The following is an 18,568-nucleotide window of genomic DNA, read 5'->3' on the forward strand; positions in this document are numbered from 1 at the left end:
GCAGAGGCCCTAGAGTAGGAGAAAAGGTCATCGGGGCAGGTGTTGGGGAAGGATGGGGGTGGGGGAATAGTTATTTGTTTTCTACAAAGGGTGTGGCCAGTGGATTTCCAAGGGGGATCCATAGGCCAGCAAACATCAGCAGCATCTGGGAACATGCTAGGAATGCAAATTCTCAGGTCCACCCCAGACCCATTGAATCAGATACTTAGGGGGCCCGGGGTTAACGGCAGGGGGCAGGCTAGGTATTACAGACTCCACTTTACAGATGAGGAAAACTGAGGCTCTGAGAAGTAAATTCACTCACTAAGGTTGAATGTAGGGGAAAGGGGGCTTGAATGCAGGTATTTCTGACTGGAGAGCTCACCTTCACTTCAGAACACACTCGGCTTCGACTGTGGGTGGGGAAGGGATGGGAGGGGTCAGGAGGACCAGGAGGCCTGGGCAAGCCTCTCAGGATGGACTCATGCCCAGGACTGGGCTCACGATGGTGTCCTCTGCTCTCCCAAGCCAGCTGGAGGCGAGGGAAGGGGAAGGGGAAGGGGCAGCACACAGCTTTGGCAAACGTACTCCAGCCAGGTCCCTGGGGCTAGAGAATTCTAGGAAACCAGGAATAGCCCTCTCCCCAGGGCAACGGGGACACCCCAGGAAGCCAAAGGACGGGAATGGGAGGGGCAGTAGCCACCCAGGAGCCCCCTCACCCCGCCCTGCCGCCTGACAGCCAGCTGTCTACTCTGAAGCTGAAACAGCTGGGGCCAGAGGGTTCTGGAATACTGGGGTGCAGGGGCTCCCCAGCTCCCAGGGGGCGCCCGCCAAATCCTACAGGCAGCTCCTGATCTTTTTTCCTCCAAAGCCAGTTTCCTCCCAGGGCCAGAGGCCAAGTCTCCTCCACCCCAACCTCCACCCCCTGCCCCAGCAGCCCCCACTTCCTGCCTGGGGTCTGCACCCTCCTGCCTGCCGGCTCACTGCCGCTAACCTGGCCCAGCTGTCTGGGCCCTGGATCCCCAGGCTTGGCTTGCAGCCCACTCAGCTCAAGCAGGGAAGGAGGGGAAGGGATCCCAGAGCAGACTGGGCCAGGACAGCACTCTGGAGAGCAGCGTGTAAGGGGGGTGGCAGCAGCCATCTACAGCTACTCTGCAGATCAGCCACCTCTCTGAGGCCCTCTTCCCCTTTGGGGACCTCTTCTAGGCTCCTGGTTTGCTGTAAAACTCCCAGGAGGCAGAGGGGCCTGAGGCCTAGGGCCTCGAGGGAAGTGTCCCTGTTTTTTCCTTTCTGGAATAAAGACAGTAGCAGCGGCAGTATCCAAGGGCCAAGAGGAAGGCCACTCCTCAGGTTCCCACCAACACCTGGCCTCCACACCCCCACAAACCTGCACCCCCAGGATGCCAAAAATGATGAAGAAGGCACAGCAGATGACCACGATGTTGCCGATGGGCTTCAGTGAGGACATCAGCGTCTCCACGACCAGCTTCAGCCCCTGGGCCCGGCTAATGACCCTGGGGAGGGAGGGTGGGCAATTAGAGGGGTTCCCCTCAACTCGGCCGCTCGCTGGTCCCTTGCCCTGCTGCTCCCTCCATGCCCACCCCCATCCTGGACTCTAGCTTTCTCAACTTCCCTGCCACAGAGACTCCTACCTCTAATCTCTCAAAACCAGATGCAGACACCACCCACCCCATCTTCCCTTCCACTCCCAGGTCTCAAAGTATCACCTGATGGGGCTGGGAGGGGACTCAACTCAAGGGAGGTGTTACCCAGGGACACAGCATATTGTGGGGACAGGGAAGTTGACTTGCAGGGAACGTGGAGGGTGCAGGCAAGGAGGGGAAGCGGGGGAAGGTGGACTATCACAGCCAGGGAGGCATCACTAGTCTGTCAGTAGTGACCCCATCCATGGAAAGTTCTGACAGTGGCGTTGGAGAGTGATTGTGGGAGGGTTTCCCAAGAAAGCAGATTCCCTGCTAGAGGCATTACCTGGTGGGTAGTCCCTGAGAGGTGTGTGAGGGTGGGGAACGGAGGCTGTTACCGGGAGGATGGTCATCTCTGAAGATGCCACTCAAGGGACAGCTTCAGCCAAAGGATAGGAGGGCCCCCTCTTTGGCCTCTTACATTGTGCCCTGCACAAGGTCAGGGGCATGGTAGCCTTGAGCAGTATGTCATGTGGGGAGTGACATGGAGGGGGCGTGCCCAAGGCGAGGAAACTCCTGGGGCCATCTCCTCCTGGGGGGCGGGTTATGGGAGGTGCCCGCAAGGAGGATGCACGGCCAGGGCTCACCTGAGTGGGCGCAGGGTCCTCAGCAGCCTCAGCACCCTCAACATGCCCAGGATCTTGGTGCCGCTGTCGGAGACCATGGACACCAGGATGTCGATGATGGAGATGAGCACCAGCAGCCCGTCGAGAACGTTCCAGCTGCTACGCAGGTACGCCTGCTCCCCAAAGCACCAGCCCAGCGCTACCACCTGGGGACGCCAGCTGCATCACTGTGGCTGCCGCCTCCCTGCAGTCCCCAGCCCTGCCCTCTGATCGTGGCCAGTCTCTCCAATCCGCACCGCCCCCCGCTCCCCGCCCAGGGCAACACCGACCCCCCATCACCTTCACGGTCATCTCTGCCAGAAAGACTGCAGTAAAGATGTAATTGGAGAGGGTCAGGAAGATGCGTTCCTGCAAGAGGGAGCAGGCAGGTGTTTGCTAGCACCTCCTTTCGTGAGCCAGGGCTGCTCCAAGCACAAACGCCAGCAATTGCCTCCAATGGTTGGCTCAGGACAATGGCTCCCACCTTCCCCAAGACAGTCTCTTCTTCCCTGAACCCTCCTCTCTCTCTGTTTCTCTCTGTCTCTCTGTCTCTCTCTCTCTCTCCCACATACACACAGCCAGCGCCAGCCCCCCACCCCACCTAACTCTCAGCTCTGGACAGTCTCCCCTCCACCCTGGAACAGCACTGCCTCCCACCACCCCCACCCCAGAATGGCCTGGAAGGGGAAATAGTCCCCCAACAGTGCTGTCATCTGAGCCCCATAGCTCAGGCCCTATCCCGATCCCTTTCTTAGAACTGGGGCAGGGTTTACCTTGATCTCTGACCCCCTCATCCACTCTCTGCCCTTCTCCCTGCTCTTGCAGTCCTGCTGTGTGTCCCAGAAATGGAGTCACAGGGCAAGCCAGGGGCCTGCGTACAGGCTGCACATCCCTGGCACTGTGTTTAAGGGGTGGGAAAGAAGGTGACCCATGTCCCCTGATATCTGTAGGCTGAGTCCATCCCTGGGTGGTCGAGAGAGGGCTGGGGAGGCAGCACTCAGAGGGTCAGGGAGAGCAAGAAACAAAAACAGAGAGAGGTAGGGAAAGAGAGAGAGGAGCTGGGGGGAAGATGTGACAATGACAGAGGGCCCTGCGGCGAGACCTCGTGCAGAAGGCCAACCAGGGGCCTGTGTGGCCAGCTGCCCTCGCTCCACCCTGCACAAGTCCCAGGGGTGGGGACCCCCTCACCCACCTATCCCCAGGCCTGCCCTCCATTCAAAAGGGTCCCGCCCTCCCCACCCTTCACTCTAATGAAGAACAGAATCCAGGCAACACCGAACTCTGCATGGTGGTGTAGCGGGTGGTGAGGAGGGGCTGGGGGCCCATCCCAAGCAAGCGCGGCAAGATGTCACGAGGGGCTACCGTTGTCTGGGGCAGGGGCTCTGATGCCCGGCTGGGGAGACACAGCTCCCATAACCATTTGCACCCATCCTGAAGAGATCAGGCCCCTGGGAGTAGGTCCATATACAGGCCTCTGGTCCTTGCTCCGAAGGACTAGCAGGTTCACAGCCAAGCAGAAGTGAAAACCTACTTGTCTGTGATCCGGCAGGATCCAGAGAAGCAAAGGCATCTCCCTCTTCCCTTCTCTGCATGGTGCAGAGGGTAGGCTGAGTGGGACGTCTTCCCCATCAGCACACAGGTCACAGGCAAAACCGAGCCCCTTTGCAGGGAGCAGGGGAAGCAAGAGCACTCAGCCCAGCCAGGCCAGACCTGCCGTCCACAACACCCTGACACTCGCCGATGCACACCTGGGCCCCCTAAGTCCCCGGTTCACAAGAACATGCTGTCTGCAGTTAGCCAGGATGCAACGGGGCTCACTTTTCACCCAGGAAAAGAGCAAGGCCCACTGGCCGAGCGGGGCTGGTGTATCACAGAAGGGAAACGGGGGCAGAGGCAGAAGGACACAGGGGGCCAGCCGGGGTACCCGTTGCAAGGGAGGCCTTCAGGAGGCCTGGTTTCCTGCCTCTGTATCTCTCTGGGCCTCCTTGCCTGCCTTGCTGGCTCTGTGAGTGCTAACCCGGGAAGTGCCTGGCACCAAGCAGGCTCTCCACAGCCACCAAGTTTAGTCGTTGGTGACTCACAGCGCTGTGGGGGTCGATCTTAGGACGCTCCATGGCGATGGTAATGCAGTTGAGGAAGATGATGACAAGGACCACATGGTCGAACATCTTGTGGGTGATGATTCTGTGGCACAAGAGGCGGAACCTGTTGGGAGAGGGGCGAAGGCTGGGCAGGAGGTGGGCTGGGCGCCGGCGAGAGGCTTTGCCTCCTCGGGGAGGACACACCTCTCTCATGTGCCCTCGGGCCAGGATACTTCTGGTGTCCCCAGGGTGGTGTCGTGGAGAGGTCAGGGACCCCCTGCTCACCTGGACTGAGGAGAGAAGACGTAGGCAGACCAGGAGTCTCGCTCCTGGCAGCAGGCGGGCAGCCGGGCTCGGATCCACACTCTCATCCGCTCCCTTCTGCTCTGTAGAATGATCACAGGACTGGTGTGCAGGCCCAGGCCCCCCAGGTCCCCACGCCCGGCCTCTTGTCTGCAGCTCCATGGCCCTCGCTCCCTGTCCAGCCCCTCCTACTGGGCCCAGTCCTCAGCCCCGCTTCTCTTTCTTTATTCCTAAGACCCCCAGTTTCCCCCTAAGCCCACTCTGGTCCCCTGAATGTCCCTCATTTTGAGCATCTCCTCTCCCTCCTCCCCTGCATTTGCACCCTCCCCAGGCTCTCTGCGTTTCCGTCTTCCTCCAGCCCAGCCCCAGCCCTGCAGGCCCTCCCTGCTTGCCTCCCCACTGGGCTTGGAAGCTGTATCAATTATCAAACATTGTACCCATCACCGGTGTCAGTTCAAAGACACACCTGGGATGGGGAGGCTCTGGCCCCTTCTCCTCACGTGATAACTCTGAGGTCCTAGATCCCTGTGCCCCATCCCCAGGGTTAGAGGTGGTAGAGATGAGGGGGCCGGGGGAGGGGTGGATGGGCAAGGACGGGTGTGAAGTCAAGGCTTGTGATGAGGTCGCGATGAGCGAGGGGAGATAGGGGAGGGCGTCGGTTTGGAGAGAAGAGTGATGGGTATTTCTGAGTCACTGGGGGAGGGTCATGAAAGATTCATACACATCTGCCCGAAACTGTTCATATCCACCAAGGACCGCAGCCCCACATGTGACAAGGATCTGGGGCTCAGTAGGGCGGGCATAGGGAGAGAAGGGGGCTGTCTGGAGCTCAGCTTCAGGCCTGTCACCCCAACGTCAGACCCCTTGGGGATGATGGTAAGTCCCTGAACTGGGAAGGGGGTGTCCAGCCCAGCACCAGGTCAGGCATTGCCCCCCCCCAGCCCCGCCTCACTCAAGGTCGGGTGTGAGAAGTCACTGGACACCCAGGGGCCTCACCAGGTTGCCCTCATCATCGCCATCGTCCCCATCCAGTGGGGGGTCATCAGACCGCTGTGCCCGGGCCGGGCGCCCCGAAGCTGATTTGCCATTGCAGTCCTGGTGCTCAGAGGCCGAGCTGCGGCCGCTGGCTGTGCGGTGCAGTCCGGGCACCTGCAGCGTGTCCGGCAGGTCAAAGGAGCTCTTGGCCTCCCGCTCCAGGGAGCCCGTGTGGTGACGATCACTGCCTGCTGGGCTGGCTCTCTCCTCCTCAGAGCTCTCCTCCTCGTCCTGGCTCTCCCGGCCCTCGCCCGACAGCAGGGAGCGCCGTTCCCCGCTCGGGCTCCTCCGCTTCAGGCTGGGGGCTCGGCCCAGGCTGTTCCGGCTGGAGCGCCTGCTGGCCCAGCTGCTGGCCGCGCTCCAGGGGCTGTGCGGGGAGCTGCGGGCACTTGGCTGGGTGGGGGGTGGGGGGGGGGGAGAGCCAAGGAGAGAGTGGTCTCAAACAGGCCCTCACAGCTCTACACCCCGCCACGTGCACCCTGTCTCCTGTGAGCCGCCTCGGCATCACATCAGGTAGTGAGGGGTAAGCGGGAGCCCTGACCAGATGCCTGGGTTCAGATGACTTTCTCCCACCAGCTATGTGACCTTGGGCAAGTGACTGAACCTCTCTGTGCCTCAGTTCCTTATCTGTATCGGAGCTATGACACTAGTACCTACTCCTCATTTAGCTGACTGGCAGCCTAGTGACGGCAGGGGTGTGGGCCCTGATATTGACTCCTGGATTAGACTTCTGACCCTGTCACTGGCTCACTGCAGAGCTTCCCACCAATCAGTTTGACAATCTGACACTCAGGTCCCTATCTGTAAAATGGGGCTAAGAATGCTACCGCCCTCATGGGGTTGCTCCGCATGCACTTAGAACATTTATGAGCGGTGCCTGGAACGGGGCCTGGTACAGAATCAGTAGCTGCATGGGGTTTGCTATTATGATGAAGTACTAAGGAGATGAGGACCGCCCCCCCGCCCCGCCCCTGTTTTATAGCAGAGGCTCAGAGGTTGAGTTTCACCCAAGGTCACTCAGTTAAGGAAGGCAAGAATATGATTTAAACACTGCTCTTTCTTCCCCCAAGGCCAGAGCTCTTCGCCTGCCTGCATACCAGCCCCATTGACCTCCCGGGGCTTGTCCCCCTTGGGCCTGTCCGCCTCCCTCCTCTTTTCCCTCCTGACGTCTGCACGTGTCCCACCGTAGGGCACCCACGTGTACCCGTACCGGTGACTTCATCTCGTGGGCCGCCCCTGGCCCAGCAGACCCGCTGCTGCTGGTGCGGCGGGAGGCAGGGCCCAGCGCCTCGGCCAGGCCGGTGCTGGAACTCTTGGGTAGTGACATGGGTGTGGCGGCTGTGTGGATGATGAGCGGTGGCAACAGGTTCCTCCGCAGCTCCGGGTGCTCTCCCAGGGACACCACTGCCAGGGGAAGAGAGGGAGAGACCCTGAGTCCACCCAAGGCTGGGTCCTCAGGGCCAGGGGCCATACCCCCAGGAGGGATACTCACAGGCCAAGTGCTTCTTCCTGTCCCCATCGCCATCCAGGCTGGGCGAGAAGAAATCGGGCTCTGATTCAGACTTGGTGGCATCTCCCTAGGGTAGGGGTGGGGGAGGCAGCAGGCCATTAGAGACATGGCCGGGCAGGGCCTACTGGGCTGGACTGAGGCCTCCCTGTCTCCACACACATACACCACATAGAGGCTACGGGGACCAGCAACCACGGCACGAGGCATGCACGGGCGCAGGCCACACCACCCGGGTGTGAGGCCCAGAGCTCCCCAGGGCCCCCAACACCTCTGCCTCCCACCTGCCGCACCTCAGAGAAGTCCACGGCTAACCCCACAGCCCATACACAACCAGCCTGGCTGGGACTGGCTCCAGGAAGGGCTGAGGGGAGAAGGGAAGAGCTGGGCTGGCGGGCGGGTGGCAGAGGCCAGAGGGAGCTGGGGACCAGAGTGAAATGGTTATTAGAGCCTAAATTCCAAAGGCCACTTGTGTCCTCTGCTTTCCTTCCACGGCTGCCCTTCACCAAGCCGCAGACCTGAGGACCCCAGCAGGAGATTGAAAGACCCCAGACAGAGCAGCTCAGCCCAAGGAGGCCACTTTAGGCCCTCTGCTTCGTCCCCTCGATTTCCCCCAAGACCCCACCCTGGCCCCTGGCCCCATTTTTACCTCTGTCCCTGTCTCTGGGGTACTTTTTTCTTCCTTCTTAGCAGGTCATTGGGTTCCCCAGTAATTACACACTTCTCCTTAAGAAGTTATTAAGGAATACTTGATTGCTACTTTTGATAAGGACATAAATATTGCGTAATTGGCATCTCAGGGGATCATTTTCATTAACTCAGTTTACATCCCTAACGAGGCCTTTAATTATCGAGTGGGACCTCCAGGGGGCATAGCGCTGTGGGGTCCCGCGGGAATCTTGGCTCTGGCCCGAATTCCAGTGCCAGTGCAGGAAACGGCAGAGCACAGGCTCCGTGCAGAGGCCCAAATACCTGCTGGACCTCCCAGGTGGTCAGGGGGCCAGAGACTCGGAAGTGGGTTTAAAATTCTGGGACCTTCTGGCGAGAGGCACCCCCACCCTCACATCCTCCAAAGACTTGTCCTGAGCTGAGGTAGCTTGTGGGGGTCTCCCATAGGACTTGGGGCATGGGGGAGGGGAGAGAGACGGGCGAGCACAGTCTGCGGCCATGATCCTGAGTCCACTGACGCCCGATGACTCGGACTCCTCAGCGACCTCCGTGTAGGCACCCACACGCGGTGTCCCACACACGTGCACACAGAGATTCTAAGTCCCTTCCTTCCCCCCCCCCCACTGCACCTTTCTGGCGGGGGGCAGGACCAGTGCCCTTGGCAGGTTGATGAGGGCAGAGGCAAGGCGGCCCCTCTTCTCCACGTCCTCGGGGCGGGGAGCGGGGAAGGGACTTAAAATCGAAGCAAACCTCATGACACCAATGACCACCACAGTTGCACAGCGGCTGAGCGTGAACACGAGCACAGAGACACGGAGGTGGAGGGGGCACAGGGCACGGGGATGGGGGGCATGCCGACTCGTGATCGCGTACCTACCCCCTGGGAGTCGACAGGCAGCTGAATACAGCTTAACTGTCCACTCGCATCTTCCCGTTTGCTGATTTCCTACAGGGAGACGGGGAGGCAGGGGACGGGCGCTGGTCACAGGTGCTCGGGCTTTCAAACATCAGCAGTGTCAAAAGAGGACAAAGAAAAGGATGGTGCAAACCCGACAGGGGCAGAAGGGGGACGAGACACTGGGGGTAGGGGAGGAGGAAAGAGGGGACAGAATGGCCTTGCAGAATTCACCCATAGGCCCTCAGGCCAGAATGAATCTGAAGGGTGAGGGCAGAGGCCATGAAGACGGGGGGAAAAGGGCAGGCAAGGAGATCGAGCCCCCCAGTAACCCTAATAATGACAGCTACAACACACTGGGGGCATGCCAGCCACCCCTAAATTGCTTTAGTCACACCAGCTCGCCTCTCACAAGGTGAGAAGGAAGTACCACTAGTGCCACTGTAGAAAAGGGGCTAAGATAGCTGCCCCTTGCACGCAGAGTCAGAGGTCCACCTGGACCTTGCCTCTGAGTCTCCAGCTCACCTTGCATGGGCAGCGGGCTTGGGGAATGGGCAGAGAGGCCAGGAAGGAGGAGGGCATGGAGCCAGAGGCTGGGAGGAGGCTGCGGGAGCCAGAGTGCGGCTCCCCACTCCCACACGCTCGGCCTGCGTCCCTCCGAATCAGACGGGGTCCAGCTGCTCCCACTGGGATGGGATGTGACAAGTAACACTGGGATGACAGCTATGATGTTGTTTAATATCAATTAATGGCCTCACACAGGGCCTGCTGCCTGTTCATCTAATTAAGTGTGTACAAGATAAATACATAGGGATTCAGGACACTGCCCCCCCTCCCCCCCGCCCCGCACGTCACCAAATCCACAGCTGAGCCAGCCCTGTTTCCTGGGCCTCCTTCCTCTTACCTCTTGGCAGGGTGGCAAGGCCAGTCGGGGCTACCCTGGAGCCCTCCTGCTTGTGATGACCAACAAAATCGTCTACAGAGGTAGGTTGCCGTTTTTAGTAAAAAAGCTGGCCATCACCACAGCCAAACCCAGCCTCACCTGCCAGATTGGGAAGGCCTCCCTCAGAGCCAAATGTCAACCCCCTGAAACTCTGGACAAGAGAGGGCAGGTGCTTCTGGAGGTATCCAGGTCACTGGCCTGGCTTGACCGGCCCTCCCTTCCCCCACTTAGGTGTTGGCCTGCTACATGCCAGACAGTGGGTGGCTGGTCCAGCCCCTCCCTCAGGGCCATGCTGCTGTCCATCCCCAAGGAGGGTGGGGGGCAATCTGGAAATCTTTTCTCCATCCCACCCTCAACCTGAAGCATCCAGCCCTGAGTGAGACCCTCTCGAACGGGCAGCTGGGCTCTGCCAGTTGAGGAGGCTGTGGCCCCAGGCCCTCGCTGACCCCTCAGCAGCCATGCTGCTGTCCATCCCCAAGGAGGGTGGGGGGCAATCTGGAAATCTTTTCTCCATCCCACCCTCAACCTGAAGCATCCAGCCCTGAGTGAGACCCTCTCGAACGGGCAGCTGGGCTCTGCCAGTTGAGGAGGCTGTGGCCCCAGGCCCTCGCTGACCCCTCAGGCTGGGGCAGCCACAGGCCCCCAGCAAGGCCAGAGTGACCTGCCTTCCTTCCCGACAGCAGACTTCACTGCTGCCTAGCAACGAGGCCCGCTTGCTTGGCAGCACTCAATTTAACAAGGTGTTTGCTCAAAGGGCCGGCGGTGGGGAGGGGGCTGTCTGCTCTGGGCACCTCCAGGGCTGCTGAGGGGAGGGGAAGAAACTTGGGGTGTTTCCCACGGAATTCCTGGAGGATTTTGCTGAGGACATCCTAGCTGTCAGGAGCAGTGGTCTGAAAGGGACTGCGGGACCCCCATCCCCACTCAGCAACTCTTCCCATGGGCTGAGAGGGTGGCCTAGCGTGATGGGTATCCACAGAGACGCTGGCTCTTACGGGAGCCTAGCGGCACCCCCGAACTTTTCAGGCCCAGGGGAACCCCCAATTAAGTGCCTCGTCCCTCTGCACCAAGAGGCCTGGCCATAGCCAGAGGCAGGGCCAGCCTCCGCCACCAGCCGCCCTCGCTGCCACCCAGTGGGAGGAAACTCGATAATAGGTAAGTACAGAATTTGCACAGCAGGCAGGCAGCCGGAGAGAGGGCCAGTGTGGGACGGAGGCGTCCGCACCCCCAGCAGCCCAGCCGGCCCACGGGGAACGGCCCTCCCTCGCAAGGCTGGGAAAGAGTCGGAAAATAGATTTTTGTTTTTCCACCGTGTGCCGAGTATTTATAGACCAGGCCGCAGCGGGAGTTTCCATCCGGGTCACCGGGAGAGAACTGGACCAAGCGATTCTCGACGCCCAACCTGGAGCATTTCTAGGTTGGGTCAACCTGCCTATGAAAGACGCCTGGAGGCTGGGCTGGGCCTTGAGCTGGGGCTGGGGGGTAGTGGGGGGTGGACAGGGCCCGAGCGGAAGGGGCTAGAACAGCGGGCATACAGCCCTCCAGGCAGATGCTGAGCCCGGGCACAGCAAGGGCAGGATCGATGCAAATCAATATTAATTGATGACGCTGACTGTGACGAAGGTGACGGAGCCTGGGCTGGAAATAGGATGCTCGTCTCTGCCATGCCTGCAGCTAATTGGGCTCATTTCTCACCCTGGGCAGCTTAGCCCTTCCCAGGCCCTGGTGGCATCTTCATCAGCTCAGCTGGAGCTCATATGACTTCCATACAAGCTTCCCCACCCCTCGGCTCAGATGGGTCCCCTCTGGATGTCCCCAAGAGCACCTGTACTTGGGGGCCAGCTGGCATTGTGGGCCTACACTCGTCCGGCTCCCTGGGGAAGGGTCTGGCCGACCTTGATGCGGAAGCCCACTTGGTAGCTAGTGGACCCAGGGATCCCCCCACCGCCTTGTCTCCCCAGGGCTGAGGGGCTGGAGCCTTCCAGCCCTGGTCCTCCAGCCTGGCCTGATGGGCACTTTCTGCGAGACCTCCCCGGCCACCACGGCTCAAGCCAGCCAGCCGATTCCTCCTAGAACCAGACTGCTATGGGCAGGGGGTTACCTCTGCCTGGAAGCCCTCCACCAGGATGGCGACAAGCAGATTAAAGAGCACATAGTTGCCGAAGGTCATGAGGGCGATGAAATAAAGAGCGGCCCAGGATGACGTGGAGGCCATTCCATTGTAGAGCACCTTGTTCCAGTCCTCCTGGGTCAGGATCTGTGGGCAGAACCCGGGGGTCAGAGCCTCTACCCGGGGCATCCCCCACCCTTCCCTACCTCACTACCTTGGCACCTGAAAGACGGTGACAATGGCCCAGAGCAGGGAGTCAAAATTCTTCCGGTCTGGCAGCGTGTCCCCATCCCGTTCAGATGCAAACTTGCAGCCGAAGAGATGCATGCCCAGGATGCTGAAGACACAGGAGCCGCCAGGTGGGGGTCAGGGGCAGGAGCACCCCTGCCCCTCAGGCCCTCCTCCCAGCCAGCGCGGGGCCGCCCCCGCCCTCACCTGAAGATGAAGATGAAGAGCATGAGCAGCATGCAGAAGGTGGCCACGTTGTCCATGGTCTTCATAAGCACCACGAGCTGCCGCTGCAGCGCCGGCAGGAAGCGCACCAGCTTCAGCACCCGCATCAGGCGGAAGGTCCGCAGCACCGACAGGCCGCCCCCCTGCTGGCCCACGATCTCCCACACGCTGCAAGGAGGGCAGGGAGCCTGAGCCCCTGTGAGCTCCCCCTCCCCCTCCCCCTCCCTTTGAGCGGGCCTGGTGAAAAGCCGCAGGGCGTGGGGCAGACAGGAGCCTCCGAGATGGAGGCAGGTGACGGCACCAGCCCTCTCCACACCCCCATTCCAGGCCAGAGATCACATCCTGGCAAGCCCAGAGCCCTCTCCCAAATTCCGGCCCATGCAGCAGCGTCAAGTTAAGGAATATTTGCTTTGTTTCCTTCTAATGAAAGCTAAAGCCAACTCCAAAAAGCAATAAGGCAGTCCTCCTGGCCCCAGGCCTAGGGGGACGGAGTACTTTCCCAGGGTGTGGGAAACCCTAAAGCCAGTCGTGGGTGTCTGAGATGGTCTCCAAGCACTTTGCAAGCAGGGACGGCTGCCTGGGCCTCACACCTCCTTCAACTGCTCTGCAAAGCCAAGTCCCCAGGGCTCACTCGCCCTGGTGCCTCCACAGCAAGAAGTAAGAAGTGGGGAGAGGAGACTGCACAGGCCAAAGGAGATGGGAGGCCAAGTTCAGCCCGAGCCAGGTAAGGCCAGGAGAGGGTGGTGGGGATCACCCTACACCGGGGTATCGGCACTGCCCGTGGCTTCTCGTCCAAGCCACCCCACAAGGGTTCCTTGGGTGGAGGAGGGGCCATCATACCTGATGACGACAATGACGCCATCGAAAATGTTGTAGGGGTTCTTGATGTAGCCAAAGGGACCGTACACGAGCAGCTTCAGTAGCATCTCCAGGGCAAAGAGGCTGGTGAACACGATATTGCTGATTTCCAGGGCGTTGGTGAGTTCCTCGGGCTGCAGGGCAGGGTGGGGTATGAAGCAGCTGAGGCCCAACCCTGATCCCCTCATCCCTGCCCTCCCTAGCAAAGGGCCACAGGGGGAGGAGCAGCAGAAACAGCAGGGTGGGAGGTGAGTGGGGGTGGTGGGGCAGTGGTGGTGCCAGATGCTCGGGGTCCTGAGGAGGACTTTCCCCACAACGACCTATAAGGAAATGTACTCAGGGGCAAATGCCACCCCAGATCTCAGCCTGGGGTCTCCCACAGGCTGGCGGGAAGCCTGTAATAATAGGTTCCGCCCACCACCCGCGAGGAGGTCCGAGACCCATCTTGGCCGTGGCGATGCTGCCCGAAGTCACAGAGTGGTCGCCAAGGCCTCACGCGCACACCCAGACACAAAGTCACACATGCTCTACAACTACTCTCCGGACTTGGCAGCCTTCTCCTGGACAACTGTTGGCTACGCTGTTTTCTTTCCAGACACACGCACACACAGCACACCCCCACACACCGCGCGCGCATGCGCACACACGATCGAGCGCACACGCTCACACATACACACGCACGAACACGCACACGTGCTAACGGGCGGAAGGGAGGCTACCGAGCAGGCTGTGACAGCAGAGGAGGACCCGAGACTGCGATGCCTGGGTTAATTCCCAGCCTATTCTGTCCACTCACCGTGTGACCTTCAGCAAGATTCTCAACCTCTCTGGCCAAATGGAAAACACTGGCGGTAATTACTTTGATGCTTCTAGCCAGGGTCTGGGATTGGGACCGAGGACCCATCCTAGAGAGGTCATCAGAAATAATGAAACATGTCCGCTATTCCAGCTCACTGGTCGCCTCCCTCCCTTCCTTCTGTCAAAATTAAGCATCTACTGTATGCCTAGCAATGTATCAGATATGAAAGGAGCCGCAAAGACACGCCGACTATTCCCGCGGCCTCCTGGGAGCCCAGAGTCTCGCTGGAATCAGGTCGTACACAAAACAGCTGAGTAACCACAAGAGGCCTTAGATACTTAGATGCCAAAATAAATTATGCAGACGGTAAATCCAAGAGTCCAGGGGAGAGACGGTGAGGGAGGAACTAAGGCTGGGAAAGCCTTCGTCAGGAAACAGCCCTTGCAATGAAGTCTGAAGGGTAAGTGGGGTCTCTCCAGGGAAAGGGGTGTAGAAGGCACTGAAGGGCAGAGCACAAGGAATGAGCCACACGTGGGGAGAAAGAGAGCAGCGGGGCTGAGCTGAAGGCTGGAGACCCAGTGAGGGAGGGTTGACTTGGTGGAGCCCAGTGACTACCTAGTGGGATATCTTGATCATCCAAAAGCCTTCATTTCCAAACGGCTCAAGAAGTTTGAGTTAAAATAAACAACCAGATGAAGCCCTCAGTCCGTCAGACATCTCTCCCTGCTTACCCAGCTGCCTCATCTGGCTGGCTGCCTAGGTAGGTCGCCCAAGCGTGGAAGCAGGCCTGGGCACCCACCAAATGTATCCTGATGGCCTGACTGTGTGTGGCCAGCCTGGGTAGGAGGTGGGGAGACCTGGAAGGAAGGGCTTTCTGACTGGCAGCGAGGGGCATTTGGGGGTCAATAGCTACTCAGAAGGAAAGAAGCTCTCAGCCTGTGCACGGATTCTTCCCAAAGGCAGGCCTGGGGAGTGGGGGCAGGGCCAGGGTCAGCAGGCATGGCCAAGAACCAGCTGTCCAGAGAGGAGATGGCTGTTATAAGGCCGGTGTGGCAAGGAGCCCCTTGGTCCAGCAGGTCTCGAGCAAGCCCTGGATCCCTAGATGTCAAATGGGGGCGGGAGGGGGCCCTACCATCTGATCTAGTGAATGGGGTCACCGAGAGACAAGAAGACCTTGGGTGCCTCCAGCACTAGCATAGTGCAGGTGGTGGGGAAACGGTCTTCGTCAGGACAGGTAAAGCTCAGGGCTCAGATCCCTCCTGACTAAGTGCATCCCCTCTGGCCATTCCCAAGTCCAGTGTGCCAGGGACCAGGCTTGGCGAGCCTTCCTCCCTGTCACTCTGTCACCTGTCCATCTGTCCAGGCTTGGATTGCATAAAGGCGATGAGCACAGGAGCCCAGGCTCGCCGTGTCTCACCTCACGCTATCCACATAACAGTTCTGGCACCCTCGCTTTAGAGATGAGCAGAAAGGTCAAGAGACGGTGAACAACTGGTTCAAAGTCACAGGGCAGGGAGAACCAGGGAGCGGGACCCAATCCCACCTCATTCTAACTCCGATAATACTAGGTAGCAGTCGGCATCCAAACCCACCCTGGCTGGGGCCCATGAATTCAGACACGCTGAATTCATAACCTGCCTTCCAAAGTCTATGAAATCATATTTCACATGAACTTAACATATGAATAAAGAACACGCTGATTCGAAAGCACAGCTGAGCCTACACTTACAATGGGTGAATTTTATGGCATATAAATGATACCTCAAAAAACGCTGCCAAAAATAAAAATTAATAAAACTTAAAAAAAAAAACCTAGCTGAGAGCAGTCTCTTTTAATCTCTTGCATTGACTCCCTTACTGAATCTTAAACGTACGCCCAGCACTGGGCCTGCGGAGGGGGGTATTCCCAGCATTCCCTGATGTCATTCAAGGGTGGGGGGGCACAACAGTCTGTACCCGAGAGACTCTGATGGTACAGGGCTCCCCTGACGTCCTGGTTTGGGTGGGGGGTGGCAGCAAAGGCTGGAGCCCCTTCCTCACGCCTCCAGGCAGCTCTGGGACTGGAGCAGCAGGTGAAAAGCAGAAGAGGGCACTGTCCCTCGGCCTGCCCTCTCTCTCCTGTGCACTCTCACTGCACACACCTATGGGCAATGCCCCGTCTCCCCCACCCCCCACCGTGATCCATGGGAAAAGGCACTGCTCCCCAGACAGGTCAGCCCAAGTTACTAAATTGGAGGCTGGGAACATTCTGCAAACATAGGCAGGACCCAGGACGAGGATACAGAGATACAATCATAGCAACACGGTGGCCCCACAGGGACAAGAGCCGTGATCACAGCCGCTGCAGCTGCAAAGGGGGGGGAGGGGGAGAGCCAACTTCTGCTAGTACCCTCCCCGTGTGGCATGCTGGCTCAGCCCGCCCTCCCAGGATTTCATTCCCTCCCTGCCCCCCAGACAGCCAGGGAAACTGAGGCTCCAAGAGGTGTGGTGACATGATGGAGGTCACGCTGCTGGCTTAGGAAGGTGCAGAGTGAGGGCCATCTGTACTTCCCTCTGCATCTTCCCTTGATCCCGCATAGCTCCAGAGAGCGCCCATCAGGTGGGCACCAGCCCCCCCTCCTCACCTCCCTGACTCTTGTCTGCTGCCAGGAAGGATCTTCTCAGGTCTAGACTGTATCCTTCCTTCTGTTCAAGACATCAAGGCCCAGTGGGGGGACCAGGCAGCCTGAGCCTCTCTGACACAGGGGTCCCAGGCTCTTCTTTGGAAAGTTGCTAACTGAAAATGCCCTGTCTCCTTACACTTCCCCTCCCCTCAGCCTGTCATCTTGGAGCAAGTGTATCCCCCCACCCATAAGCTGCCCAATACTTCTCGGCACCAGGACTCCCCTGAAAGCCATAGCATTTCCATCCACCAGCCCTTAATGGGCCCACTGGGTGCAGAAAACACTGGTGATCAAAACATGGGGTCAAACCAGGGTGTGGGAGGCCGGCCAACCCTGAGCTGTTCTACATGTGTGACCTTGGGCAGGTCCCCTACCCTCCCTGATCCCCAGTGGCCTCAGGGTAGCATCGCCTTACCGTAGGTCTGCTCTGCAGAACACAGGCGCTAAAGACCGTGAAAACACCCTGCCCAGAGCCACGCTCAGGCGGCCCCAAGGGCTCACACGGAATGCCTGCAAGGCCGCATGATGTGCCACGCTGGGGGCAAACACCAGGAGCACCCCAGGAGCTCCAACCCAGTTGAGGCCAGGGAGTCAGCAGGGAGGAAGGAGTGATAGGAGGACCCCGTTGAGGGCACCCCCAGCTGGGGGCAGCATGAGCAAAGGTGCAGAGGAAAGAATGTACAGGGACGAAGAATCAAGTGGTTCTCCTGGGTCAGAGGGTGGGAGGGGTCTGTGGGGGACACGGCTGCAAGGTTGGTGGGGCCCAGGCAGGATGGCCTTGACTCTGCTCCACCACCGGGGCTGGGCTCGTCTCTGCCCGCAGGATGCTGCCCTTGGAGCTTCTAGGGGGAGGGAAGAGATGTGCAGAGTGGTGTATTAAGAAGATTAATCTGGATGCCGTGGTGGCAGCATGCTGACGGCTTGGAGAGATGGAGAGACGGAGACCAATTAGGGAGATATGGCAGTGGCCCAGGCAGGAGGCTCGGGAGCCGGCTCAGGCATATGGGGAAGGCGAGACGGGTGGACGGGCTGGGCGACAGCTGGGCATGTACGGGTCACCCCAGCCCTGCCCGAGTGCCAACTCATCCCCAGTCCCTCTGCTCCCAACGGCTCCGCCGATCCTGAAATCTCTGCTTCCCAATTCTGACTCCTTGGCTCACTCCCCTCTGCTTTGGACAGTCCTGCCCACTGCACCCCCCCACACACCCAGGATGGGGCATCCAGGCAGGCCACAGAGATCGGGTGAGGGTCACTGGGACCTCTTCCCTCCCCCTCTTCCTCCTCCAAGGAGGGGTGTGAGTAGTTAGGAGCCACAGGGTGGCATGGCAGGTCGTTTCCAGCAAAAGCCATGGGCTTCATGGCTCTTCTCAGACCTCCAGGAGCACTCTAGCTTGGAACTTGGCCTCTCTGGGCAAATCCCCTTGCAGCCCCTCATGCCCACTGCATCCATTGCTGGGTGTCCTGGTGCCCCAGTGACCCCTAGCCAGGGGTGGCTTTAGCCTCTCCCCACAATCTCCTTCCAGTGCCTCAAAGCCACCTCAAGTAAACACACAAGCAAAGTAGGCACCGGGCCCCCACAGCATGCTCCCAGCTCGGGGATGGCCAGCCCAAAGCCCTGAGACTTCAGATTTCAGAGCTGGAGCCCCTGCCCGTCACCTGTCAGGACAAGCCCTCAGCCTGGAGCCCGTGGCGGACAGACCATTTCACGGTGGCCTTCAGGCCACAGACCTCAGAGTGCTCCGTCGCCCCAGCCCAGGTAAGTCCCCGCCCCCTCCGCTGCTGCTGCCACCCACCTCTGCGACTGTCGAATTGTTGAACACTGCTGTCACGAGCCTGAGCTGCCTGGACAGGGCAGTGCCAGCTGGGGGCCTCACGGCACCTCTGGACCTCTCCTCACCCTTCTCTGCTGCTGGGGCTCCATCTCTCCCCACCTAGAGCCACTCCAGACCTTCCGACTCTCCTTGCCTG

General features: G+C 59.6%; 1 protein-coding gene across 23 annotated transcripts in view; it reads right to left on the reverse strand.

Annotated features, from left to right (window-relative positions):
* The window catches only part of CACNA1G (calcium voltage-gated channel subunit alpha1 G), a 61,064-nt gene that overhangs the window by 19,388 nt on the left and 23,108 nt on the right, over window positions 1-18,568 (reverse strand). For 15 of the 23 annotated variants that reach the window (XM_029927340.1, XM_029927344.1, XM_029927341.1 and 12 more), the window contains exons 10-22: window positions 13,121-13,272; window positions 12,263-12,448; window positions 12,050-12,164; window positions 11,819-11,974; window positions 8,760-8,828; window positions 7,199-7,283; window positions 6,917-7,110; window positions 5,668-6,099; window positions 4,654-4,754; window positions 4,369-4,492; window positions 2,588-2,656; window positions 2,270-2,454; window positions 1,367-1,493 (exon numbers count right to left, since the gene is read on the reverse strand). In XM_029927340.1, coding sequence (XP_029783200.1) covers window positions 1,367-1,493; window positions 2,270-2,454; window positions 2,588-2,656; window positions 4,369-4,492; window positions 4,654-4,754; window positions 5,668-6,099; window positions 6,917-7,110; window positions 7,199-7,283; window positions 8,760-8,828; window positions 11,819-11,974; window positions 12,050-12,164; window positions 12,263-12,448; window positions 13,121-13,272 — 1,995 coding nt within the window. The remainder of the gene's footprint in view (window positions 1-1,366; window positions 1,494-2,269; window positions 2,455-2,587; window positions 2,657-4,368; window positions 4,493-4,653; window positions 4,755-5,667; window positions 6,100-6,916; window positions 7,111-7,198; window positions 7,284-8,759; window positions 8,829-11,818; window positions 11,975-12,049; window positions 12,165-12,262; window positions 12,449-13,120; window positions 13,273-18,568) is intronic. The other 8 variants (XM_029927342.1, XM_029927356.1, XM_029927360.1 and 5 more) reach the window with 1 other exon arrangement.

The sequence above is a fragment of the Suricata suricatta genome, chromosome 17, assembly GCF_006229205.1.
Source record: "Suricata suricatta isolate VVHF042 chromosome 17, meerkat_22Aug2017_6uvM2_HiC, whole genome shotgun sequence".
In the NCBI taxonomy this organism is placed as follows: Eukaryota; Metazoa; Chordata; class Mammalia; order Carnivora; family Herpestidae; genus Suricata; species Suricata suricatta.